Source organism: Salvia hispanica, chromosome 3 (assembly GCF_029641045.1).
Source record: "Salvia hispanica isolate PSC_SH4W2 chromosome 3, Shi_PSC_v1, whole genome shotgun sequence".
Classification (NCBI taxonomy): domain Eukaryota; kingdom Viridiplantae; phylum Streptophyta; class Magnoliopsida; order Lamiales; family Lamiaceae; genus Salvia; species Salvia hispanica.
In genome coordinates, this window is record NC_142694.1 from 9,793,475 (window position 1) to 9,821,214 (window position 27,740).

General features: G+C 37.7%; 5 protein-coding genes across 10 annotated transcripts; 4 read left to right on the forward strand and 1 right to left on the reverse strand.

Moving 5' to 3' along the window:
• The first annotated feature begins 6,873 nt into the window (after nucleotides 1–6,873).
• Nucleotides 6,874–8,230, forward strand: LOC125215298 (CEN-like protein 2). Its single transcript, XM_048116673.2, has 4 exons — nucleotides 6,874–7,177; nucleotides 7,292–7,353; nucleotides 7,689–7,729; nucleotides 7,823–8,230. The coding sequence occupies exons 1-4, from the start codon at nucleotides 6,980–6,982 to the stop codon at nucleotides 8,038–8,040; spliced, it is 519 nt and encodes a 172-aa protein (XP_047972630.1). The 5' UTR covers nucleotides 6,874–6,979; the 3' UTR covers nucleotides 8,041–8,230.
• Nucleotides 8,231–11,332: 3,102 nt separating this feature from the next.
• Nucleotides 11,333–12,816, forward strand: LOC125213731 (protein ADP-ribosyltransferase PARP3-like). 3 transcript variants are annotated; one of them, XR_016137184.1, is made up of 4 exons: nucleotides 11,333–11,552; nucleotides 11,924–12,270; nucleotides 12,381–12,550; nucleotides 12,636–12,816. XR_016137184.1 is itself a non-coding variant. In XM_089068659.1 (3 exons), exons 1-3 carry the CDS (start codon nucleotides 11,394–11,396, stop codon nucleotides 12,448–12,450), a joined length of 576 nt encoding a protein of 191 aa, XP_088924785.1. In that variant the 5' UTR covers nucleotides 11,333–11,393; the 3' UTR covers nucleotides 12,451–12,816. The 3 variants fall into 3 exon arrangements, 2 of the variants coding, with proteins under 2 accessions (XP_088924785.1, XP_088924786.1); XM_089068659.1 differs by having other exon boundaries at nucleotides 12,381–12,816; XM_089068660.1 differs by having other exon boundaries at nucleotides 11,966–12,270; nucleotides 12,381–12,816.
• A 1,024-nt stretch (nucleotides 12,817–13,840) lies between these two features.
• LOC125213730 (Glycosyltransferase family 29 (sialyltransferase) family protein) lies at nucleotides 13,841–15,413 on the reverse strand. The gene has a single exon (XM_048114433.2). The coding sequence runs from the start codon at nucleotides 15,226–15,228 to the stop codon at nucleotides 14,029–14,031; it is 1,200 nt and encodes a 399-aa protein (XP_047970390.1). The 5' UTR covers nucleotides 15,229–15,413; the 3' UTR covers nucleotides 13,841–14,028.
• Nucleotides 15,414–19,244: 3,831 nt separating this feature from the next.
• On the forward strand, nucleotides 19,245–22,822 carry LOC125215043 (protein SUPPRESSOR OF K(+) TRANSPORT GROWTH DEFECT 1). Its single transcript, XM_048116335.2, has 8 exons — nucleotides 19,245–19,865; nucleotides 20,457–20,562; nucleotides 20,711–20,909; nucleotides 21,551–21,619; nucleotides 21,712–21,786; nucleotides 21,877–21,975; nucleotides 22,106–22,261; nucleotides 22,417–22,822. The coding sequence occupies exons 1-8, from the start codon at nucleotides 19,394–19,396 to the stop codon at nucleotides 22,540–22,542; spliced, it is 1,302 nt and encodes a 433-aa protein (XP_047972292.1). The 5' UTR covers nucleotides 19,245–19,393; the 3' UTR covers nucleotides 22,543–22,822.
• A 655-nt stretch (nucleotides 22,823–23,477) lies between these two features.
• On the forward strand, nucleotides 23,478–27,515 carry LOC125214397 (protein SUPPRESSOR OF K(+) TRANSPORT GROWTH DEFECT 1-like). Of its 4 annotated transcripts, none has more exons than XR_016136666.1 (9): nucleotides 23,478–24,110; nucleotides 24,671–24,776; nucleotides 24,948–25,146; nucleotides 25,891–25,959; nucleotides 26,052–26,126; nucleotides 26,217–26,315; nucleotides 26,397–26,552; nucleotides 26,708–27,070; nucleotides 27,184–27,515. XR_016136666.1 is itself a non-coding variant. In XM_048115403.2 (9 exons), exons 1-8 carry the CDS (start codon nucleotides 23,639–23,641, stop codon nucleotides 26,831–26,833), a joined length of 1,302 nt encoding a protein of 433 aa, XP_047971360.1. In that variant the 5' UTR covers nucleotides 23,478–23,638; the 3' UTR covers nucleotides 26,834–26,847; nucleotides 27,184–27,515. The 4 variants fall into 4 exon arrangements, 3 of the variants coding, with proteins under 3 accessions (XP_047971360.1, XP_047971361.1, XP_088923745.1); XM_048115403.2 differs by having other exon boundaries at nucleotides 26,708–26,847; XM_048115404.2 differs by having other exon boundaries at nucleotides 26,708–26,847; nucleotides 27,219–27,515.
• Nucleotides 27,516–27,740: the final 225 nt, after the last annotated feature.

A 27,740-nucleotide genomic window follows, 5' to 3' on the forward strand; every position in this document is an offset into this window, starting at 1 on the left:
TAATAGAAAATGTTTCTCATTTATGTATTCCAATAATATCGACAAAAGACTCTGGTCGAAGTAGATAATAAAAGATATTTTCTCTCTTTCGTGTGAAACAGAAATATAGCATCTTTGTCATTCAAAAAATTTTAAAAGTAAAAAAAATATGTGTGTCAACAAACAAGGATAATCTTTTGTCCAAATGAGTACGCAAATGAGTACGCACAGTACAATTTGACAGAATATCTCTGACGTCCTTTGGAGCTGAATCGTATTCTTCTTTTATTGTCCTTTCATTATAGTTGAATCATTTTTTTTATTAAATATTAAATTTCACCACCTTCATTTTCGAGTTCCGGATCCCCTACTGCTATGTTCAATTTTGCATACGGTAACTACTATGACACGAAGAATTCTCAAATGACTCTTTTTTTAGTTAGTGGACAGTTACAGATAAACATAATTTAGGATGGTGGAGGTTGCTGTACGTAGTGACACATTTTTAATGGTCCATCATGCTTTTCTGTTATTCTTTTGAAGGGTCATCACGATTTATTAGACTAATATAATTGTCTATACACTGCAAAACTTGAATGGTGAATCAATCATCTATTATACATCTGTTGTACAGTATAATCTCGATTGAAGTTTTAATTAGGCCATCTGTTGTACATCAAATATTACAACAATAAGATACTCCCTCCGTCCCAGTTTTATAGTCACATTTTGCCATAAAAGTCCGTCTCATATTTATAGTCACATTTAGAATTTTTCATATTTGGACATAAAATTTTACCTCATTATTCACTAAAATTACACTCAAATGTCATTATCAACACAAATATAAACCAAAACAAAAATAAAAAACCAAAAAGTCAACAAGAGACCCACCTTCAACCAACTCACTTAATTTATTACACACTCTTTCATCCCACTTCATTTATTACACACTCCACCATCTCACTCTTCCATCTCACTTCATTTATTACACACTCCATCATCTCACTTCATTAATTACACACTCCACCAATTCCTTAAAACTCGTACCCTAAGAGTGTCCACTATACATGGCCGGGCCAAGCCACAAAGTGTGGTCAGGCCACAAAATCGTGGCCGGGCTACCAATGCCCATGTTTCCCACTATAGTGGACATGGCCAAGCCACCAAAAATTTTATTTTTTCCATTTTGTCTATATTTTAATTCTACTACAATTAAAATTGTTAGACTACAATAATTAAATAAAATGCATAATTTAATGAAAACTAAATCGAAAACCAAATCTTCGTTGTATTATAGAACGGGATAAAATTATACAACGAAAATTGTTTAGGAACACGCAAACAAAAACATAAAAAAACACCGCCATCGCCGACTACTCGGTCTCATCATCAGAATCCGCCACTTCATCTTCACCCGTTGCATCGTCACCGCCAACGTCATCATCGTCACCACCACCGCCACCGCTCTGAGGTCCCGTCGCCGCCGCCGCCATGTCCTCCCACCCCAACAACGACCTCAGCCTCACTATGAGGTCGTAGTACATCACCTTGGTAGTCGGGTCGGTCGACTTCTCATACAAGGCCAGAGTGTCCTTGAGTTCCTTTATCATCTGCACGGCTAGGATGTTTTGCAACGCCGCTCGGGCCTATCCGGGAGGGGGTGCAGACGGGCCCGCAGCAGAGTGTTGGGAGGCAGCGGCGGAGGCGGATCTAGCGGCTCGGATGGCGGACTGTTGACCCAGGGGCCGTGGACGCCGGGATAGTGAGGGGGGGGGCTCCTCCATGACCTCGTCGTTGAGGTCGAAGGTCCTTGAACCGCCGCTACTACTGCTGTAGTTGCCGCCCCTGCCCCGTCTTGTACGGCTAGGCCCGGAATCAGACGCGTTCTCGCAGATGGCTCGGAATTTTGGGGAGTCCCGCAGAACGAGGAATTCTGCCCAGTAGGTAAACTTCTTGCCTACTTGCACATTGAACAACTGCAGCGACATGGATTTGACGTCGGCTTCACTGCGGCCACTCTCAGCAGTGCGCAATTGGTTCTCGTATATACTAATGAACTTCTGAAGAGCTGTAGTGATCCTGCCGAACTTCTTCCGAATCTGATCGGGTGTACGGTCGACGCTCCCCGACGGTTTGAATTCATTGTACACCACCAAGACTTTCCGCCAGAAGCATAAGTCGGTCTGATCCGTGCCAACTATGGAATCTGTCGTCACCGCATCCCATGCCCTAGCAATAGCAACGGACTCGGCGTCGGTGTACAAAAACCCTCGTCGACCACCGCCGCTGCCGCCGCCTTCCTGCCCGCCGCGACCACTGCGGCCGCCGCCCTGCCCGCCGTCGCCGTCGCCGCCACCTCGCGCGGATCCTCCGCCACGCCCGCCGCGCCGCCGCCCCTTCGCCCACCATTCCCGCCGCCACTTCGGCCGCCGCCGCCACCGCCGCTTCTTCCACCGCCTCCTCTCCCCGTCTCTACACGACCGGGCGTCGGCGTCGGCGTCGGGATATCAGGCGACCCCATCAATTGTTCCCATGTGAATCTATCAGATTCATCAAGCGGAGAATGACTGCTCTGAAATGGGGAGGCTTGAAATTGAGACGGGAAGTTAATTGCGTCCATGTTGGGTCGATAGTCACCCGTCCCTGGTTGGGTACGACCCGCATATCTCTGCTGATAGGCCGAGGACTGCCCCCGGTTTTGGGGTGTTTGTAGCCACGGCGCCGGCGATGGCGGACTCCACATCTGGGATGGAGGAGGGGTGGGACTCGATCCCCAGCGTTGGTGGGGTGGAAAGCCCCCTGTCCCGAATCTCCATAACCGGGATCGTCTCCGCCTTGCATTTCACAAAAATTCAAATTGACGGAAATAGGGTAAATTGTGTGTGAGAGTAGAGTAAAAATAAGATATGAATTTTAGGTATAAATAGAAAAAATTTCAAAATTAAAAAAAAAAAAAAAATCTGAAAAAGGGGGGAGCCGCGGCTCGTGGCCATCACTATAGGAGGGCCGCGGCTCGCGCCCAAGCGCCGCGGCCAGGCCACGATCGTGGCGCGCCCATGTCCACCCCCCCGCCGCGGCTGCCCACCCCCTGCACTATAGTGAGCCGCGGCCCGCGGCTCTCCCGTGGCCCGGCCGCGGCTCTAGTATAGTGGATACTCTAACTAATTGTGACTATAAATGTGGGACGGAGGAAATAATAAACCTTATGTATACAAGCTAGCCACTTTTGATAAAACGTTTACAATTAGTATATTGAAGTTTGAAAAGCCAGAATGTGACATACTAGTACTTTTAAGCCCTCCCCGATTCATTTTTTTATTGAATTTTCTAATTTAAATTTTTTCAAAAATTTCGAAATTGATACTTAGCCCTTCCCAAACTAATGATGTTACAGAGTAAATAACTAGAAGTTGAATGTGAAAAAGGACTGAATTTAAACTTCGAACAAGAGTAACAATGGCTAGTATATTGAAGTTTGAAAAGCCAGAACGTGACATACTAGTACTTTTAAGCCCTCCCCAATTCATTTTTTTATTGAATTTTCTAATTTAATTTTTTTCAAAAATTTCGATATAGATATTTAGCCCTTCCCAAACTAATGATGCTACAGAGTAAATAACTAGAAGTTGAATGTGAAAAAGGGCTGAATTTAAACTTCGAAGAAGAGTAACAATGGCCACTCTCTTATTTAGGAAAGAAGAAGACGTATTTGGGAAAGAAGACTAACTAAAAGACAAAATATTAAATAGTACTATGTGGATAGAGATTTTTTCCACTCTTGATTTCATGGAGTATATATATTTGGCCAGACGGGACGTGAAATATATTTTTTGGTAACTAATATAATGGAGTAGGTAATTTCACTTTTCTCTTCTTTTTATTTTCTTTCTCATTTAGTTATGGAAAAATTAAGATGTAAAATATTCATGTATTTTTATACTAATGTGATTGTAATTTTTTACATAAATTTTTTCATATATAAATCAACATAAATAGAATTTGTTTTAGGTATAATATAGTATTATTTTTATAGTACTAATTTTTTTTTAAAAAAAACAATCAGTTTTTTCTAGTTTTTCAATTTTTTTTAATTTCCGAACGAACCCAAAAAACTGAATTAGCCAAAAGTTTACACCTGAATCGAAAAATCGAAAAAAGAAACTGAATTTTAAATTTCAATTTGATTTGATCCAGATCAAATATCGGTTTTCGATTGTTTTGCTCTATCTCTAAGTACAACTCCTATTAGAAAAATTTCCACTGTATTGGATTAAGTTTGAAAAGGTAGAATGTGACACACTAGTACTTTAGATTGATAAAACGTCTTCAATTAGTATATAGAAGTTTGACAAGAGAAATGAAAAACTTTTTTGATCTTTCTTGGATAATGATGAGATTGCACAAATAGCTTAAAATATAATGTTACGAGGAAGAGATAAGACAGAGAAAAAAATGTGTTAAGGAAAGAATACTCAAATTAGTGAAATTTCATTTTTAAATTCATTAGTAAAAGAAAAAGTTTCTCATATACGTACTCCAATAATATCCGACAAATGAAATCTTTTGTTTGGTCAAAATAGATAATAAAAGATATTTTCACTTGGGTCGAGCATCTTTCTAATTCAAAAAATTTAAAAGGAAGTAAGAAAATATGTGTGTCAACAAACACGGATAATTTCTTTTGCCGCATTGTGTATTCAGTACAACTTGATTAGAATGTCTACGACGTCTCCCAGTTGAGACGCATTCCTCTTTCACGGTCCGTTCATTATAGTTAAGTCATTTTTTTTATTAAATAGTAGTAGGAGTACTACTAAATTTCACCCCTTCCATTTTCGAGGTCTGGATCCACACTGCTGACAAGATGTTCGATTTTGCATATGGTGTTTAATGCTAGTTAGTCCCTCCGTTCCGCGGTAGTGGATGCATTTCTTTTCGGCACGCGATTTAAGAAAAATTGTGTTAAGTGAGTTAAATAAAGAAATAAGTAATAAAGTAGAAAATGAAAAAAGGTAGAGAGATGAAGAGAGAATAAAGTAGGAGAAAGTAAACTAAATGGGAAGAAATATGTTGATTTTTACTAAAAAAAAAATAACTTCACTACTATGAAACGTACCAAAATATTAAAATGACTCCACTATTATGAAATCAATGGCGTATGCAAGGGGTGATTTGGTGGTACAACTGTACCTCCAAAACTTTGTACTTAAAGATAGTATTGAGGTGTAATTCACTGAAATCATAAGAGATCAGGGGGTAGAGCAAAAACATTTTCACTTTGTAGGCCCTGTGATCGAGTCCTACCAATTCAACTACTTTATTATGTTCCATTTCTCTTTCTTTATCTTAAATTTAATTTTTTTATTTCTTTATCTTTATTTTAAACTTTTTATTGGTTCGTTTTGGTTCATCTACCTTTTTATGTTCCATTTCTCTTTCTTTATCTTAATTTTAATTTTTTTATTGGTTCATCTACTTTTTTATGTTTCATTTCTCTTTCTTTATCTTAATTTTAATTTTTTTTTATTCTCAATTTGAGACATGAGATTGAGTTGTTTTACAGTATACATGGTTTATGCCTATTTTTCTTTCTTTATCTCAATTTATACACTTATTACTTTAGCACAGTTTTAACTTATAATAGTATTTTTTTTATCTAAATTTTTACTCTTAATGTTTTGGCTAAATAAATAATTTGTAAATTCTTTCTTCTTTCTATCCTATTAACTTTTGATATAAATATATTATTATTTTGATCATTTAGTTTTTATTTAGATAAATAATATAGGATTATATCACATCGAACGATTATTGTAACATAAATTGCTAAGTAAATTGGGTTACACGTGTTATTTATTATAGAGTTTTATTTTAAAGATTATTTAAGGAGTACTTTGTTTAGGTAAACAACATATAATTATCTCAATTTATATATTCACATCAAATGAAACAGTATTCACACAAAATGTTTTATTTTGTTTCACGTTTGACATGAAACAAATGAAATAAAATAAAATATTTTGTATGAAAAGTATTACTACCCCAATCGAGTTAAACAAGACAGTGACAATTTTCAATAAGAATTGTTGAAGTGAATAGTCAGACAACTTAATCTGATTAATTCGAATCAAACAAGTTGGCTCGACTGACATTCCTAAGTGCAACATCTCACTATTAAAGTAGCACATATGAAGTCGTCACATCATAGAATCATTAACTAAACAAATAAGGAAAATAGAAGGAAATGCACTAGAAACTATATATAAACCTAGAGTATGCATAGAAAGTCCAATTAAGTGGACTATATAGTCTATATAGATTAAGAACTCATCAACCTAGGGCTTTCCATTTAGAGCACAAAAATCAATTTTTGCCCCTTCCCATTTTCCATTTTAGGAACCACTACCAAAACCTTCAAAAAGATAGAAATTCCCACCATTTTATTCCTTTTCTTGAAATGTCCACCACCACAACTTAACAATTGTGGAGTCCCTTTAATTATGAAACTTTTTATTCTTCAATGCATGAAAAAAATTCCCCTTTTTATACCTAAAATACCAATAGTGACATCTCCTTTTAGTATCTACAGAAGTCCCAAACAGTATCTCCAAATTCCCTTGCTCTCTCACTTCATTTTTATATGTACATTATTAGGGAATTCAAAGATGAATATCCTCCATTTAAAGCCTGCATATATCAATGTGCCAAGAGAGAGAAAGAGTTAGAGTGTCAAATCATCTTTAACATATTTTTGTTGCTCAAATTCTTCCTTTTCTTTACAATAAAATCCCTTTTTCTGGCCTCTTACTTGGGCTTTTTTTTCCTTTATTCCTTAAAGTTAAAACTTTTTAAAATAATGAACAAAAATAGAGTACAACTAGCCAATGACACATGAGCAATCTGTTAGTTGTTGTTTTCATTATAAATACACACCGTTTGCTATTCCATTCTAAGCAAAAAGTAGAGCTCACTATAAACACACACACATCACTTGAAAATGTCTTCATCAACGCCACTGATAATCGGAAGAGTGATCGGAGACGTGGTGGATAACTTCACGGCCACGGTGAAAATTTCGGTGACGTACAACTCCAACAAGCATGTGTACAATGGGCATGAGCTCTTCCCCTCCATAGTCACCCCCAAACCTAGGGTTGAGGTTCATGGTGGTGACATGAGATCATTCTTCACCTTGGTAATATTACATACTAATTTACATATATTTCATTTTGTGTATGTGTGTGTTTGAGAGAGAGAAAGAGTGTGTGTTTTGAGTGATAGTGTTAATTTTGTTAAATTTTTTGCTCAGATCATGACAGACCCTGATGTTCCTGGTCCTAGTGATCCATATCTAAGGGAACACCTGCACTGGTAGGATTATCCGCCCCATTTAAAGCGAAATATTTTTTTTTGACACAAGATTTTACGCAGTTTTGCTTAGAAAAATGGAATTTTTATCTATTGAAATATGATATATTTAGTGAGGCGGAAGGAGTATATGTATTTTAATTGGCAATTACACAATCATTGTGTAAAAATAAAAACAAAACAAAAATACATATTTTTATGAATTACAAGAACCAAATATATTGATCATGATTGAAATATCACCTATTTTTGGAAGCAGTTGTGTTTCTTATAAAACAAAATATTCAAGAATTGGAGACTAACTAATGATTTTATCTGATTTGACCACCTGATCACAGGATAGTCACAGATATTCCAGGCACCACTGATGCTTCATTTGGTAAAATTTTTATATGCATTATCTTAATTGATAAAAAAAAGTTACTATGTACTATATATATTTGAGTTTAATTACATGAAAAAAAAAAAACAGGAAAAGAAGTAGTGAGCTACGAGATGCCTCGTCCAAACATAGGAATCCACAGGTTCGTGTTCTTGCTGTTCAAACAGAAGAAGAGAGACGGGATTAAGGCACCGATTTGCAGAGATCGGTTTAATACTAGGAAGTTTGCTGAGGATAATGATCTCGAGCTTCCGGTTGCTGCTGTATTCTTCAACTGCCAGCGTGAAACTGCTGCGAGAAGGCGTTGATCGATCATCTTCGTCATAAATTTCTACCTAAATAAAGTAAACTATATATATTGATGATGTTGTTGTAATGAAGGTGATCATGTTGTTATTGCTAGCTATGTAACTCCTTTTTAATTTATGTATGTAAATTAGTCATGTTTGCATCAATGTTGTCTAATAAAGTTATGCCAATGACCTCTTGTTATTTGTATCTCTGCGTGCATTAATTAAGAAAAACGGTGTTTAACGAGCATCGGACTGCTTGCTAAACTGGCTAAAAATGCTCCGATTGAGCAAGTACAAAGCACTGAAGCAAACTTACCGAGCACTGTGAAATGCTCAATCGATACATAAACGACCATTTTATATAATCACAGCTTCATTTAGGATTGGTTATGGATATTTGTGCAAATTATGCATAGTACAAATCAGTTGGTAGGACGTTTCATCATCTTTGTGTGTGACAGTTGTAATTTATGGAGTAAAATATATGCACGAGAATAAACGGACAAATTATTTGGCTAATTAATTGGATTATACCTTGCAGCAAAGGATGGGAATTTGTAGTATTTTCGGTTTTATTTTAGAGTAAAGGTCAATTTTGGTCCTAAACATATGACCGAAATATCAATTTGGTCAAAAACATTCACTTTTTGAAAAGGGGTCCATAACATATGAAATTTGTGTCATTTATGTCCATTTTTTACGGCTCCGTCAAATTTTGACAGTCAACCGTCAATTAGTAAAATTTTGACCCGATTAAGCAGATTATTAGTCATTTAATTATTTTGCTAATTATTTTTCTAATTAAATTGTTTTTAAGACTTTTTTAATTTGTTTTCTATTTCTAATTCAAATATATTCCTTCACACTACACTCCAAATACTTGGAAATGGATCGACTCCCTCCCAAGTCCCAACTCTCCAACTTTTTCTTCTATCTATTTCTCCTCTTTCTCGCCACACAAAAACCACAAAAACCCTAAGTTTGATTCCGACCTACAACGCCGTCGAAGCCGCCGATTTTATCTTGTTGGCTCTGAGGAAGAAGACGACGCAGGAAGGACGATGACGAACCCTAGTTCTTTTGACCATGACCGTGGAGCTCCGCCGTTCAATTTTCCATGACCGTGGAGTACTTCCGACCATGACCGCGAGCCGACGCCATCGCCGGAACCCCTATTGCACATTGACTCGGCCATATCCGATGGGTCGGACGATTTATGGTGGTGTTGCAGAATTTAGGGTTCTTGAGAAAGAAAGAGAAGAAAGAAAAGGAGAGATGAAATTTTGAGCTTTCCCCAATTCAGCCACCTCCGAAATTGATGCCTCAACATCTGTCCCACCGGAGAAGAAGAATTAATGGAAGGGTGTTTGCCATTGTCATGTTGTCTATTTGTGAGGATGGTTGTGTTGTAATGAATACTCTAAATACTTGTTTATTATGTTGATGGTGTGTACTGGTTTTTTTATGGTAGGTACTTGTTGTTTTATGGTGGATACTTGATTTTGATGATGGTTTTGATTGTGCCAGTGACACAGAAACATGTTTTTTGACATCATACACTACTGACCTTGAATTCAATTGTATAATGTTTGGGACCGATTTGATCTTGATTATAAATATCATGGACTACTTTTGACCTTTGCCTAATCGAGTTATCACTAATTGACAGTTGACCGTCATAACTTGACGGAGCCGTAAAAAAATGGACAAAATCGCCACGAATTTCATTTGTTAAGGACCCATTTTTTAAAAAGTAAATGTTTTGGACCAAATTAATATTTCAACCATATGTTTAAGACCAAAATTGACCTTTACGTTTTATTTATAGTATGTGATTTAGGCAGTTAGGAACATATCTTTAATCGTAGTTGTTTGAGAAATTTGATGGTTTCTTAACTAAAGACCCTAAAGAATAAATAACAATATAAATAATTAAAAAAATAAAAATAATGGCCCTAAATTGTGTCATATTTTACCCTCTTAATTAATAAAGATTATATGTAGATTTTATTTGTAATGAAGTTCGAAAATGATACTCCATACAGTATAATTTTTTATGCCTTAACCAATCATTCAAAATTTGAAATAATAATTATATATTGATAAATACAAAAATTTAAAAAAATCAGCAGATAGTTTGATTCCTTATTTAACTATGAAAATAGTAAACCATGTATTACTACTTCTAGGCTTCTAGCCTAAAACAATTTAAACTGTTTACTCAATCTTTTTTGGAAGATAATACCATACTACTATTATTATTACTATTACTATGACATACACATGCTCTCATTGTTTAAAGCCGTCTTTAAAGTACATAATATTTCGTCCAACTCTCAATTATTTTCTGGTCTATACTGTCAAAAATGTCAAATATGCACCAACAAGAATAATTACTAGGGTTTTAACCATCGGTTTTTACATGATACGTTTATAACCATCGGTTTTTACACAAATAGACACACACACGCAGACAAAATTAATGTCTGAATCGATTTGATGCAGAATCATGAGTCTGTTAGAAAGATTCAATTGAGATTATGTGTTTTCACCTTTTGCCACATTGTTTGTTTTTTCTTTTTGAAAAATCAATTTTTAAACCTCAAACTTTCCTTCATATAGAATTAGTCATGGACTACATTATTTTGTGGAATTCAAGAGTATAACTCTATTTTCACCTTTTGCCACATTGTTTTGTGGACAATTATATTTAAAATTTTAAATATATTATTAAAACACATGAAAACAAGGAAATAAATAGTAAAATAAGAAGAAAAATAGAGGAAAAAAGGAATTATAAAAGAAAAGGAAAAACAGAAAATAATTATACTATAAGTACATACAGAAAATATTCTCTGTACTTTTATTTGCAAGTGTGTACTTCAGATTTCAAAATATTTTCAATGAGATGTCGCTATTTATTTATGTTCTTTCTTTCTTTCTGTTTCTTGGAATTGGGTTCCTAAATTTCATTTCGTTTGTAAAACGAAAAAACTTGTTCTTCATTCAACAATTGAATAATTTAAAATCATTTTCTTTCACGTAATTATTTTAATTAAGTTTTTTCTAGTACTGTATATAATACTGCAATTTCGTGTGTTTTAGAATTAATATTGAAATCTAAAAATAGAGTGTTAAAATAATTTGGATTAGACTAGTTTGACTTTATTGGGCCAAAATCAACCTATAGGCCCAGTTTTTAATTGGGCTACAAAGAAAAACAATTGTAAGCCCACTAACAAAGAAAATGAATTATAAATCCATATTTGGCGACGCTTGCCGCCAAATTCATGAATTTGCAGCAGTGTCCCGATTCATTTCATGTTGAAGTGCAAAACCTAATCCAATTCCCAATTGACTACGTTTTGATGCAGATCGAAAAGGTACAACTCATCCAAGCGCGGGGAACAACACGAAACACTTGTCACGAAGCATGGAAACTGCACCTGAGCATCTCGGAGTCGTGGCAAACCGCAGCACACCTGTTGCCTCGCGAGGAAAAACACGCAGTCGAGCTTGTTTCCGAGGTCAGTTCCCGCCACCGACATTACTGTGTTAAAAGGACTCGGAATTTGTATTTCGCAAGCACAATTTCGGACTATTCCTCTTTTTTCTTCTACTGAAATTTGCGATTGAAGATGAAGGTTTTGTTCTGTTTCTGCTGCATTTTGTGTTATCTGTTTTCATGATTGTGATTTGATGAAGAAATGCGAAGTAATTTTAGGGCTTATGTGTATGTATAATTAATTCATTTGAAGCAGTTATTTGATGATTTTCATGTATCTGAATTATCCGAAAGGAGTATGCATGATAAGCAATAAGTTGAGCTTTTGCTAGATTTGGAGGATGCTTGTGTGGTTATGCTTGCAAATATATTGAGTTTTGTTGCAAATTTAAGGTTCATGAAACGAGATCAGACGCTCGTTGCTCTGGTGATCAGGAAAGAGTGGCGACAAGGAAGCACAAGGCTGAGGCCAAAGCAAGCGAAGGCGGATCCGATCATTGGGCAAAGAGGGCCAAAACTGTGGCTGAGGAGAGAGCTGAGGATGTGAAGAAGGCAAAAGCCAAGGGTAAGGAGCAAGCCGAGGATGTGGAGAAGGAAAATGGGAATGAGAAGTCTACAGAGGAGATCATAGCAGAGTTTGAGAAGTTCTGTAAAGCCATGAGCGAGCATCTGTCACTTCAGCAGATGCGTGAGATTCTGGAGGCAAATGGCGGAGTGAATGATGTTGTAGTCCCTGGATGGTAAGGATCATAGTTAGTACTACTTTTTTTTGTTTTTGTGTGAAGAAAATGGACAAGATTACTCATTGTATAGTTATTTTATTATGGTGTTCTTTACACTTGGATTGCAGTCAAGATGTTCTATTTTGTGGGACGTTAGACAAATGTCCTGCTTGTGGTGGCACTTCGAAGATGTCCTAGAGGAACTTTTCAAGTTCGGATGTATATACTGTGTGGTCTAGCTACACCTTTACCTCTGACAGAGTCTGTCAGATCAAAGATTAAGAAAGCTCGGGGGAAGGTTGTCAAATCGGTGATGGGCTCGTTTATGATACTGTTCGCCTGTCTTAGGTACTAAGCAGCTTAGGGTGTGTGCCACTTTACAGGGGCGACTTGCCTGATCGTGTCTCCAGAAGCTGAGCGGGAACGTGGTGGCAGACTGAGGCAATGTGAGAATTGCTGAGCATTTCATTGTGTTTATCTCCTGGTAGGACTTGGGAGTTCAGGGGATTTGATGCTGGTGTTTTGCTTCAAATCAATTGTTCCGAGACATGATTTCATGGATAAGGGAATACACTTGAAGAGATGCAAGAGCTATTTCTCAAACTGTTGCTTTATATCAGGATGATAGTTGGCATTCCTGACTGTGTATGATGATAATGACCGATTGAGGATATTCCACCGGAATTAGCACATGCACAAAGGACGATGCTACGATCTATATTAGATCGGTGTAAGAAGTTGGATTGCTCTGTCCCTCCAATTGAAAATAGACACTGACAACTACAAGATGGTTGCCAATTTGTTGCAGACGTTTGCCTTCATTTTGTTACTGGTGGGAGTTGCATCTTTAGGTGAAGTTGTTACAGAGCTAACTGGTGCTCTAGAGGCACATGGATTGATCACTAATCTCATCGGCGCATTCATGTTTCATTCTTATCATGGTATAATTGTCCAGCCAACATGATACGGGCTCTGCAAATGACGCAGCAGAGCTGGTAAAGAAGAAACGCGAACTGGACGAGTCAGAGCATTCTACCTCAATGAGTAGGCCATCTACGACCCAAAGCAAGTGATGGCCGCGCACTACATACTGAATATAGTCGAATATCATTTCGTATGTCGCTTATTGTTCAGGTTCGTATAAGGTCCATAGTGGCTATGAAGTTCGAGGAGACGGATATTGAGTATGATACTGCTTACTGCTGCCAGAGTCTGAATAGCGCTAGCCGTTCCTAACTATTGAAGTACATGGTTTTGTTTCTTCCCTTTGGATGAGGAGTGAGTACCTTATGGGAGTGATAGGTGTGACAAAGTGTTAGTTCCTTTGAATCTCACTCTTGGTAATATGTTCCCTTTTCTTTTCAAAGAACTTAACATAAGTTGAGAAGTATGATCTGGAAGAGCTGGTAATTGGTATATGAATCATGAATCATCAATGCTGCTGTTCAATAATTTGAGATGATTCATGATTACTTGTGAAAAAGTGGATTCCCTTTCCTATTTCAACTTCAAAGTCTTATTTGCTCAAAAACATGATCAATCAGGCACATTTCAGGAAGCTTTTTGCACAGAGAGAAACTAAATTCGGTTCACTGCAGAAGCTGCTTTTTAAGGTAAACGTGTAAAAATTCTTTGATTTCACTTTACAATTAGATCAGCAAAGCAACAACACAACAACACAACCTAATCTTGGAAGGTGATGCATCTCTCACAATACAAACAAAACTAACACTGACTCAACCAATTTCCACAAAAAGCTACACTACTCAAACAACATCAATGGTACATTACAAAAGGGGGAAACTTGAACTTATCTGAGACGTACGGCACTGCCACCTCCGCCTCCGATCTCTGTAAATCCCTGTAGAACTGATACTCCGCCTCGTAATCATGAAGCGAGAGCTCCGCCTTCTGGTTCGTGTGGTAATGGTGCCTCGCCTCCCTCGATTTCCCAAACCCGAACACGCTCACCCTCTCGCAAACCCCCAGCGCCACCATCACTGCCTGCATCCCGGACGAGTAGTGGAAGTTCACCGCGTCGTGAGCCGACGCCCACTCCACCGGATCCTTCCCGGTCGTCGCAACGAACCTCTTCAACGAGTAGTACTTCACAATCCTCGCGCATAAGGCGTCGAATCGCGGATCGGTGACGATCAACGGCGATTTGTGAGATGCGTTGCAGACTAAATAGTCGAGGAAATGCGCAGGCTGGCAAATGTACATGATCATGGCGACGCTCGCGCCGTAGGGTTGGCAGAAGCAGCCCTCTCTCCTAGCGCAGAGATGCAAAATGTTGCTGTTGGCGAAGGAGATGTTGGTTTTGAAACCTACATTGCGCTCGAATCCCCTGATCCGAGCGTTGTTCAATCGGATCACGATTTCGTGGCTGTCGATTAGGTTTCCGTGATCCGATTTCAGTAAAATTCCACTGTTTCCGACGACGGCGCAGCTCCTGTACTTGTCAATTGATCGTTTCACGCCGTTGAAATCATCGATCGAGGATTTGATCTCATTCACGAGCTCCGACATTATATCCGGGTGGAAAAACCTCCGATTCCTCGCCCAATCGCTCAGATGCCGGCGGAATTTCTGCCAAATGCGGTGAAACTCCGGCGATCGGAGCTGCAGCGGCATCCCCCGCGCCGTGCGCAGCCTCACATCGATGTGGTACTTCCCCGAGGAAAGGAAGGAGCGCTGGCGGCCGCGGCTGGCGAAATTCCCCTCCAGCAAATCCTCGATCTCCTTCTTCAATTTGGCATCGGCGGCATCGACGGCCGCGAATCGGAGGAGCGTATCGTTGAACGGCGGCGGTCTGGGGGTTGGAGGTGATGCTGATGCGGATGCGGCGTCGTATCGGAGGTAGGAGGTTCGGTTCTGGTGATGAAGCGCGACTCTGAGGGTTAGGGTTCCGGCGAGGGCGAGGAGGAGCAGCGCGGTGTAGAGCGGCCGCAGAGTGCGCTTCATCGAGTGGTACATTGGATCTGGAGAGGCTAAATTATGTGGAGGAATTTGGAGGAGAGGAGGAGGGATCTGTTGTGGTTCATGATGAGAGAGGGAGTGAGAGGGAGGGGCGCAGAGGCATTGGGTTTGAGGTTGCAGAAATGGCGGATGTCGGCGGGGGATTGTGGATTGGTTTTTATAGTGGGGAGATAATGGATCTGTGGAGGAGAGAGAGAGAGGGAGACGTAATTAAGGACTTAAAAAGGTGTTTAATTTATGTAGTATGCTTGGAACTAGAGTTTAGTTTACAATTTTTTATAAATGATGCGAATTTTTAGGGGGATTTTCAACTTATTTATGACAACTATGTGACAATATTGGATTCGCTATTAATTGAACTCTTATAAAGGGGGTAACTCTCAAAAAAAATTATACTCCCTTCGTCCCAGATTAAGAGTCACTTTTTGCCATAAAAGTCCGTCTCAGTTTAAGAGTCACTTTTAAAATTTTCCATATTTGGTCATACAATTTTACCTCATTCTTCATCAAAATTACATCAAAATGTCATTATCTACATTAAAATAAACCAAAACAAAAATCAAAAGTCAATAGGGACCCACCTTCAACTAACTCTATCATTTCACTTCATTTATTACACACCCTAACATCTCACTTCATTTATTACACACTCCACCATCTCGCTTCATTTATTACACACTTCAACTCTTTCTTAAAACCCGAGCCATAACAATAAGTGACTCCAAATGTGGGACGGAGGAAGTATTAAGGTTTGTCTTGTAACTTTCATATTAATAAATAATTTTACTATCAAATTTGAATTTATTTGTAATTATTTCAACGGTAGAATTATATCTAATATGATAGTCGGAGTTCATGTGTATGATATCATCGATAAGTTAACTGATGTTGAGTATTCAAACAGGAAATAATATCGCTAGGCCAAAAACATAGACAATATAATGCAAATGATTAGATTTTTGTAAAATAATTGCTAATATATTCAAATTCATGATTTTTTTCAATTTATTTTATTTTGCGGGTAATGATATAATTTGACTAAATTTCATGTTTTTTTTACATAATCTATCCTAAAAAAATGATTTTTTTATTGATGAGATTTCAGTTCATATCGTATTCATCCATTAGAGTGATGCATGTATTGTGAAAATAGTGTTTGAAAATAGTTTTACAATCAAACTGTTGAAAATAGTTTTCTTGTATTTTGTGTTGATATTATATACAGTATAATATTATTGAGAATAAAAAAACATTTTTACTTCTTCGATTATGGGAAGTCTACAATATATCCTAATAAAATTGCCATGATTACATATGGATGGTGGAACCAATGTATTTATACACTTGTTATATAAAAAATCAATTAAGGTGTTTGTTGTTTGAGAGCTATCCAAGTCCCTCCCGCAGTCCAATTGTTTGGTGGCCTTGCTCATTTTTATTTTTATTTATTATATTTTATTTTTTTTTAAAATAAATGGTAGATGTGTAAATTTTATTGAAAATAATTTAGGGGGTTTTAATAATCACTTTTAGCATTGCTCAATGCATTGATGGATTCCAGGGGTCGACAACCCCCTCTATGCGACTAATTTTTCCATGTTCGGAGGTAAAATTTCTATATCCGTCCCTTTCGTTTGCTCTCAACACCGCTATGAAGAGTAAAATAATACTTACTCATATCCGCTTCTTCATTTCTGAATTTTAGATCCGCTACTTGCTCAATGTGATAAGTCATATAACTCATAACTCTAGAAAAAAAAGTTATACTTAGTAAGATTTTTAACGTGTAGATCACTTTGAAGAAATTATTAATATATACTTCCTCCGTCCCAAGATATTAGATTCTTATTCTTTTTTGGTGTCCCAATATATTTGAGTTATTTTTATTTATGATAAAAATTTATTTTACTATCAACTCCACTTTTATCACTAAACAACATCTCTTATATTTATATGCCCAAAAGAAAGGATTTTAATATCTTGGGACGGAAGGAGCAGTATTAAATTGGCATTTGACAGATAGTAAGAATAATAAACAAAGGGTTGATCCACTTTTCTTGTATCCTAACTCAGCGAATTGTTAAGAAATACAGTAGGCTTTAAAAAATCGTGTTAACCGATGCAACAAATAAGATTAAAGGGTTCTTGATTGTTATTTACGAAAATTTAACCTTTTCTAAAATAATTTAAAATTTCGTTGTCACTCTATGTGACGGCGGTGACAATGCTGGTTTATAATAAGTGTAGCAATTTTTGGAAACAATAAATTACTTTATTGTTTTCTTAACGCTATTATTGAATTTTTTTTTCTGAAAAAGTAAACTAATAATTGCATTGATAAAATTCTTGGATTATTTAATAGTACTGTACCATAGAATTGTCAATTTAATGTCATGTTGTAACCAGAATTCATTTGGAAAGTGTATTTCCCTCACGTATGAATATGTTAAAATATTTACAAATTATTGGCATCCAAATTTGTCATGACTGTCGTCTTTTTCCAAAAAAAAAAAAAAAACTAAATAAATCAGGGAATGCTCGTGTTATGAATTCTACATCTAATAATCATATGCAGTTATCTAATAACCATCTTAAATCTTGACATAAATTTTTTATAATACTTTCTCTTTCATTTTTTTTTCAACATGACTAGTAACCATATGTATGCTAACGGTCACGAACGCAATTTAGTGGTTGTTTACGGTCTACCTTCGAATGTTTCCACCATTATTATTTATCGTCCTTCATGTATTTATAACATCATTTATTTTGTATATTTTTGCTTTTATTTTTTCATGTTTTTTTATTACCTTTCTCTTTTTATAATGATTTTGAATTGAACATTTTGTTCATTAGTTATTCTATTGCTAGCTGTTATTGGCTTGGCTATGAACATCTTTTTATAAAAAAATCAATTAAATCAATATTACCTCCGAGTACTCAACAATTCATCTGTTGTGGTTCCAAGATTGAATGGTTGGACAATAATCGTGATTAATAACTAATATGGCACCCTGCCCACAATAATTAATCGTGATTAATAATTAATATGGTTCATATTTTTTTTAACACAACCTTCAAATCATGTTCCCTTCCCACCTATATTATTATAATAATTAATATGGTTCATATTTTTTTTAACACAACCTTCAATTCATGTTCCCTTCCCACCTATATTATTATAGTGGTCAAATTCAAAAAGGTGGAGTATCATGCGCACTCATGCCATCAAACCATCAATCTTTTTGCCCTATGATTAGGTTAAATAATTCATCTACTCTTTACACTAAATTTAGTGCAGCAAAGTTATCCACAATCTTCAGACATCATGACAGAATTAATACTTGAATAGTACATATTTTACTTTTTCAGTAGTATAAGTAATATTTTTGTTAGAAAAAATATACCCCACTTCAGCCTTCAAGTTTGATTTGCAATGTTTCTTATAAGATGCGGCCAATGAGAAGTAGTTGGTGGATATATATACAACTATTTTTGACTTTGGGAATTCCAATATATCGGATATCAACATTCTTTACCAGTTCTTAGTAGGGCTGAAACCCACAAGTTCCGCTTTGGAAGAGCAATGTTGCTCTGATCTAACCGATTGAACCACAATCATATGAAAATAAAGGACTTGATCTAGTAAAATATCATTTTTTAATCTCCGTAAATAGATGTTTCTAAAGTACTGGTATATAGTGTTAAATTGACCCGATAGGATAGTAAGGATTTAAGAACATCCAATGCAAAAGGCCCAAAGTGAATGTGTAAGTAACTTGTCAATGTAGTGTACATCGAGTGACGTACAAGCATTTTAATAAAAAAATTAAAACAGCATGCTTTGGGAGGAGAGGGAGTATCAAAGACATTTTACACTAGGCCAATATACATATATGGCCCAAATAAGCTAACACAAAGTCCAATATATTTTAAAGCAAGGCCCATGTAAGAAAGCCCAATAAAGCGCGACGCGATTTCCATTTTGAAGTCAACAATTCATCGCGTCCATTTCCAATATCTTCCAAATCCACAGCAAAATCCCAATTTTGTTCTTTGCATCAGCTCCCAATTCACCGCGCCTCCAAAATCCGACGCGAAATTGAGCTGAAATCGACCAATTCGGCCTCGGGAAGAGCTCAATTATTTATGATCGGCGACGATGTATAGCAATTTCAAGGAGCAAGCGATCGAGTATGTCCGGCAAGCCGTCGCCGAGGATAACGCCGGAAACTACGCCAAGGCTTTCCCTCTCTACATGAACGCGCTCGAGTATTTCAAGACGCACCTCAAGTACGAGAAGAACCCTAAGATTAAGGAGGCGATCACGCAGAAATTCACCGAGTACCTGCGTCGGGCGGAGGAGATCCGCGCCGTGCTCGACGAGGGGGGATCGGGCCCCGCCGCGAATGGGGATGCGGCGGTGGCGACGCGCCCGAAGACCAAGCCCAAGGATGGGAAGGACGGTGAGGGGGAGGATGGCGATAAGGAGAAGCTTCGGGCCGGGCTCAACTCGGCGATTGTTAGGGAGAAGCCCAATGTTAAGTGGAATGATGTGGCTGGATTGGAGAGTGCGAAGCAGGCACTGCAGGAGGCCGTGATTCTCCCCGTGAAGTTCCCGCAGTTCTTTACTGGTATAATTTCGAGATTTTATTTTGAAATGCGTGCATTGCAAGAGTATAATGCGTGATAAAGTGATTACTTTATGGTAGTCTTTATGTGTTGCTTGGGTAATGGCTATCCTGTTTGCTCGTATTATGCCTGTTGTGATTTTAAACTGTGAATATGCGCTTGTTCTAAGAAAAGGTGGTCGAAATCACAATTTTAGGGCACGTAGATGGGCAGACATTGAGAGAGGTGGCATGGTTGTGAGTCAAATTGCTTGCAATTTTTGTTGCTCTGCTGCCTGTACGTGTTGTAATTCGTTCTCTTGCTCTAATACTGATAAGTTGATTTTGAAATCTTTGCGCTACTCATGCCATTTTCATCCTTACTATGGAAATGGATAATGGTATGAGGAAGATTTATATCATGAAAAGGGGTTACCCTTGTGGAAGAGACATTTATACTACTATTATGTATTTGTGTTAGAGATTTAGTTAAAGAGTTCCTTTTCTGTACCATGTATATATAATAGGTAGCGGAAGCACATTCTGTTTGGATCATGGTCAATTAGTTGAATGCCTAGCTCCTTATGTTTAATGTAATGCACTTTGTGTTTTTAGGTAAGAGGCGTCCTTGGAGGGCTTTTCTTTTGTATGGTCCTCCTGGAACGGGAAAGTCATACTTGGCCAAGGCTGTTGCCACTGAAGCTGACTCAACATTTTTCAGGTCATTTATCTTCCTTGATATATGTATTTTCTGCTTGCCGTTGATAGATGAATGACTGTTAAGCTTGCAATGTTCTTTAAAAGTATGTTATCTGGTTTTGATCTAATAGTTGTAAAGTTGGTAAATGATATCTATTGTTTTCTTTCAGTGTTTCTTCTTCAGACTTGGTTTCAAAATGGATGGGTGAAAGTGAAAAACTAGTTTCTAATCTCTTTCAAATGGCACGTGAAAGTTCTCCCTCAATCATATTTGTTGATGAAATAGATTCCCTCTGTGGACAGCGTGGGGAAGGGAATGAAAGTGAAGCATCTAGACGAATCAAAACAGAATTGCTTGTGCAAATGCAGGTAATTGTAGTTAAGGGTCCAAATGATTGAAAGTACACCCAGAAATTTCTTTGACATATCTTAAGAAGACCTCTCGGGAGAATTTCTCTCATTTATGAACATAAACACTGCATCTTAATGTGGGTTGCAAATTTTTACCTCTCAAACTTGTTGCTTCATTTGAATATGACCCTGGGACTTGTTGAGTGATTACAATCCTTTATTCTCGAACTCAAATTCTAATTTTCTACATTATGAATTTTCTGACTGTTGTTACATTTGAGATATTTGGAAATGGCTTGTCATTGTTGCAAGTAGTGTTAATTATTATGGGTTATTTTGAATCGTAAATGGTGAGGTTCTGTATGGAGTAATTATTATCCTGGATTTATTTTTGGTTTCTGTATTGGGAAAAGTTTGTATTCTTCTCATGCAGTTCACATGGGACAATATTATTTATATCGAACATCAGACTCCAACATTAAATGTAGAAAATAACTTTGAGCAAGCAACACTTCATAATAAATGTAGATTCGTAGGTTTCCTAGCTCTTTCCTGTAGTCCATGAGATGTATTTTGTCTGTGGTGGTTTTGGTTTGCCTATATCATTTGAAATGAAAATTTGACATTTTCCAGTTCTATTGTTATCTTTTATACATCAGGGGGTGGGACACAATGATGACAAAGTTCTTGTTCTTGCTGCCACTAACACTCCTTATGCTCTTGATCAGGTAATAGTTAGTTGCACTGTTGATGGTAGAAAATAGACATTTTTCATTCAACGTCGTTATTACTTTGTTATTAATATATATGTTTCATATAGGCTATAAGGCGGCGGTTTGACAAGCGTATTTATATCCCTCTACCAGATGTGAAGGCACGGCAGCACATGTTCAAGGTATGAAGGACTCTTTCATCTCACTAAGTGAAATGGAACCAGAACTAATTAAAGCTTAAAACAATCTTCTGTGGCTTGTTACTCTTGCAGGTGCATTTAGGGGATACTCCCCATAACTTGACTGAAAGCGACTTTGAAAGCCTAGCTCGTAAAACAGAAGGTTTTTCTGGTTCAGATATTTCTGTTTGTGTAAGTCTGCAACTTTTTATTTGTTGATGATGTTTAGATAGTCTCTGTACTAAATTTTCAGTGCTGCCGTTTTCAACGGAACCTGCACATGTCTTTTGAACTTGGAATTGATGCAAATGACTTTTAATAGGTTAAAGACGTCCTATTTGAGCCTGTACGGAAAACACAAGATGCAATGTTCTTCATCAAGACACCCAGTGGCTCATGGGTGCCATGTGGACCCAAGCAACCTGGTGCTGTCCAGATAACCATGCAGGAGCTTGCTGCAAAAGGACTTGCTGCACAGGTACCTACTTTAGTTGAAGCACATGTGTATATTGTAATTTGTGTAAAACATATGATGTTTAAATGTGAGTAAATGTACGTTGGTATATATTTCTGCACGGGCCTATTTCTCCTCATTAGCAACTAAATGCTGTCTATATCGTGATGCTTTTGTAGATCAACCCCCCTCCTATATCAAAAACAGACTTTGACAAGGTGCTTGCAAGGCAACGACCAACTGTGAGCAAATCTGATCTCGATGTGCATGAGAGATTCACAAAGGAATTTGGCGAGGAAGGCTGACGAACATTAGGTGTTTTAGCCTGCTACGACTTGTGTACCCGGTGACCTTTTGTATATTATGTTTTCTCTACCAAATTCAGATATTAGCCTCATCAGATGGGAAGGTTAGACGGCTTTGCATTTTCCTCTAGCATTTGGCCAGAAAAATGAGCTGACACTTCTCAAATTGCTGTACTTATTGTTATGTACAAACATACAAATTTAAAACTGCTCCAAGAAACGTTGTCAATATGGTGTGTTTGTGATTCTCGATTATCTTATTTTAGCAATTCTTACATTACATATTTGTGTTTAGAAAAGAGGTTCATATCATGCATTGTAAACTTGTAATGATATATGGCATCTACAGGAGTGAATGTGTCCTCTTTTTACATGATATATGGCACTTGGATGAGCAAACTGCAGGTGACATTTTTCTCCTCCTGGTACAGTCGATATCATTCCACCAGCAAACACGAAGGCGATGAGACTGTTGTTGTAGGCCGTTGTTCCGCCGATTTCCACGTATTCAGATCAACAGTGGCTAAAATAATATTTTGTCCGTCCCACTCTAAGTGAATCATTTTCATTTTTGGAATGTCCTATTTTAAATGACACATTTTTAAAAATAGAAAAATCACCATCTCTACTTTTTTTCCCTCTTATTTCATTTTTCCATTTAACTCACAAAACAACACTACATAAAGTCCTTGCCGGAATAAAAATGTTCCACTTAGAGGTGGGACGGAGGGAGTATACTCTATTTGTCGGATCAAAGTGTAGCAAATTTTGGGGGACGGAGGTAGTACTACTTTATATTAATATGAGAGAAATTTTTTCCTAAAATAGAAAATGTTTTATTATCAGAAATCTTGGACTAGTCCAATTCAGTGCAAGGCCCATATAAGAAAGCCCAATAAATCGAGACTGGATTTTAATTTTGAAGTCAACAATTCATTTCATCAATTCCAAAAAATCCCAAAGTCCACAGCGAAATCCCAAATTTGTTCTTCACATAATCTCCCAATCCACCTCGCCTCCAAAATCCGTCTCGAAATCGAGCTGAAATCGACCAATTCGGCCGCCGGGAAAGTTCAATTATTTATGATCGGCGACGATGTATAGCAATTTCAAGGAGCAAGCGATCGAGTATGTTCGGCAAGCCGTCGCCGAGGATAACGCCGGAAACTACGCCAAGGCTTTCCCTCTCTACATGAACGCGCTCGAGTATTTCAAGACGCACCTCAAGTACGAGAAGAACCCTAAGATTAAGGAGGCGATCACGCAGAAATTCACCGAGTACCTGCGTCGGGCGGAGGAGATCCGCGCCGTGCTCGACGAGGGGGGATCGGGCCCCGCCGCGAATGGGGATGCGGCGGTGGCGACGCGCCCGAAGACCAAGCCCAAGGATGGGAAGGACGGTGAGGGGGAGGATGGCGATAAGGAGAAGCTTCGGGCCGGGCTCAACTCGGCGATTGTTAGGGAGAAGCCCAATGTTAAGTGGAATGACGTGGCTGGATTGGAGAGCGCGAAGCAGGCACTGCAGGAGGCTGTGATTCTCCCCGTGAAGTTCCCGCAGTTCTTTACTGGTACAATTTCGCCATTGTATTTTGAAATGCGTGCATTGCAAGAGTATAATGTGTGACAAGTGATTGGTTTATGGTGGTGTGTATGTATTGCCTGGTTAATAGGTATCCTTGTTCGTATTAAGCCTGTTGTGGTTTTGAACTGTGAATATGCGTACGTGGTCGGAATCATAATTTTAGGGCACGATAGATTAAGGATAAGAGGTGGTGAGCACACATTGAGAAAGAGGGCATGGTTGTGAGTTCAAATTGCTTGCATTGTTTTTTGTTGTGCATAATGTAATTCGTTGTCTCTTGCTCTGATACTGATAACTGATAAGTTTATTTAGAGACTTATGTCAATTTCATCCTTACAATTGATAATGGTATGAGGAAGGATGGAAGATTTAACCTTCTGTTTATATCATGAGTAGAGATGTATTAATACTTTTGGGTATGGAACTTAACGAGGTCCTTTTCCGTAGCTGTGTACACAATAGAGGAAGCACATTCTGTTTAGAGCGTGGTCAATAAGTTGAATGCCCTGCTTGTTACGTTTAATGTAATGCACTTTGTGTTTTTAGGTAAGAGGCGTCCTTGGAGGGCTTTTCTTTTGTATGGTCCTCCTGGAACGGGAAAGTCATACTTGGCCAAGGCTGTTGCCACTGAAGCTGACTCAACATTTTTCAGGTCATTTATCTTCCTTGATATATGTATTTTCCTTGTGCTTTTGATAAATGAATGGATGCGAAGCTTGCAATGTTGCTTGAAATTCTGTTATCCGGTTTTGTCTTCCTTTCTTCTTTTTCAATGATCTAGTAGTTGTGAAGTTGTTAAACTGCATCTGCCGTTTTCTTTCAGTGTCTCTTCTTCAGACTTGGTTTCAAAATGGATGGGTGAAAGTGAAAAGCTAGTCTCTAATCTCTTTCAAATGGCACGTGAAAGTTCTCCCTCAATCATATTTGTTGATGAAATAGATTCCCTCTGTGGACAGCGTGGGGAAGGGAATGAAAGTGAAGCATCTAGACGAATCAAAACAGAATTGCTTGTGCAGATGCAGGTAATTGTAGTTACGGGTTGAAATGATTGAAATTAAGCCTAGAAATTTCTTTTGCATCTCTTAAGAAGATCTCTTGATAGAATTTCTATCATTCATGAACATGGATACCCTGCATCTAGAACTCTGCATCATAACATGGGTTACAAGTTTCGACCTCTCAAACTAGCTGCTTCATCTGAATATGACTTTGGGACTTGTTGATTGGTTTCAGCCCTTTATTCTCGAACTCAATTTTTAATTTTTCTACATTTTGAATTTTCCCTGTCGCTACATTTGAGATATATAGAAATGGCTTGTCATTATTGCAAGTTGGATTTATGGTGCGGATTCAAATATTATGGGTTATTTTGAACCAAAAATGGGGTTGATTGTATCGCTTTTTCCCTTCATTATTATCCTGGATTTAGTTGGTCTCTGTATTGGGAAAGTTTTTATTCTTCTCATGCTGTTCACTTGGGACATTATTATTTGATATTGAACACAAGACTTCAACATTAACTTTAGATAATACCCTTGAGCAAGAAACAGTACAAAATAAATGTGGATTGTATCTCAAAACTTCAGAAGTTATTTTATGTGATGTTCAGCTTACAAGTGTATAAGATGGCAATTAAGCTTAGATTCATAGGAATCCTAGCTCTATCCTGTACTGTTTGGTATGCGTCTGCTGGTTTTGGTTTGCCTATATCATTTCAAAAGAACTTCTGACACTTTCCAGTTCTATTGTTATCTTATATATATCAGGGGGTGGGACACAATGATGACAAAGTTCTTGTTCTTGCTGCCACTAACACTCCTTATGCTCTTGATCAGGTAATAGTTAGTTGCACTGTTGATGGTAGAAAATAGACATTTTTCATTCAACGTCGTTATTACTTTGTTATTAATATATATGTTTCATATAGGCTATAAGGCGGCGGTTTGACAAGCGTATTTATATCCCTCTACCAGATGTGAAGGCACGGCAGCACATGTTCAAGGTATGAAGCACTCTTTCATCTCACTAAGTGAAATGGAACCAGGACTAATTAAAGCTTAATACAATCTCCTGCGGCTTGTTACTCTTGCAGGTGCATTTAGGAGACACTCCTCATAATCTGAATGAAAGCGATTTTGAAAGCCTAGCTCGTAAAACGGAAGGTTTTTCTGGTTCAGATATTTCTGTCTGTGTAAGTCTGCAACTGTTTATTTCACATCGGAACCTGCCCATATCTTTTTGGACTTAGAATTGATGCGAATGACTTTAACAGGTTAAAGACGTCCTATTTGAGCCTGTACGGAAAACACAAGATGCAATGTTTTTCATTAAGACACCTAGCGGCTCATGGGTACCATGTGGACCCAAGCAACCTGGTGCCGTCCAGATAACCATGCAGGAGCTTGCTGCAAAAGGACTTGCTGCACAGGTACCTACTTTAGTTGAAGCACATGTGTATATTGTAATTTGTGTAAAACATATGATGTTTAAATGTGAGTAAATGTACGTTGGTATATATTTCTGCACGGGCCTCTTTCTCCTCATTAGCAACTAAATGCTGTCTATACCGTGATGCTTTTGTAGATCAACCCACCTCCTATATCGAAAACAGACTTTGACAAGGTGCTCGCAAGGCAACGACCAACTGTGAGCAAATCTGATCTCGAAGTGCATGAGAGATTCACAAAGGAATTTGGCGAGGAAGGCTGACCGACGAACATGAGGTGCTTTAGCCTGCTAAGACTTGTGTACCTGGTGACTTTTGTATATTATGTTTTTTTCTACTGCATTCTGATATTAGCCTCATCAAACGGGAAGGTTAGACGGCTTTGCATTCTCCTCCAGCATTTGGCCAGAAAAATGTGCCGACACTTCCCAAATTGCTGTACTTATTGTTATGTACAAACATAAAAATTTAAAACCACTCCAAGAAACGTTGTCAATATGGTGTGTTATGTGATTCTTGATTATCTTATTTTAGCAATTCTTACATTCCATATTCGTGTTTAGAAAAAAGGTTCATTACGTAGTAAATTTGTAATGATATATGGCATCTACAGGAGTGAACGTGTCCTCTTTTTTCGCACGTCTATAGATTTCAATGGTGACGAGGCACTACCCTCGCGCTCGGATGAGCAAGCTGCAGGCGACACTTACTCCTTCTGGTATGCGAAGGCAGGAGAGACTGCTGTTGCTGGTCGCTGTTCTGCCATTTTTCATGTATTCAGATCAACGGTTGCTGATGATGGTAGTGGAGTAGCTGCTATAAGAGACTCAAAGAAATAGTTTCTCTCTTTGTCCACAAAAAATAGTCCCATTTTTTCATTTTGACCCTCCATGTAAATTTGTCTCATTTTTTAATCTATGAAAACTTTCTCACCGCGTTTTCTCTTTTCCTTTCCTATCTTATCCATTTTTTTCTCTCATAATTTACTAATTGCATGTTAAGATCCGTGTTGTCCACAAATGAAATTATTTTTCGTGTACGGAGGGAGTTTATCACATAATTAGTTGTTATTGACCAAGTAAAACCATTAGACATCAATCATATTTGCTGAGATATATCTTGCTCCAAATGGATGTAACTTCAATATTATGATAATAGTCTGATGATATA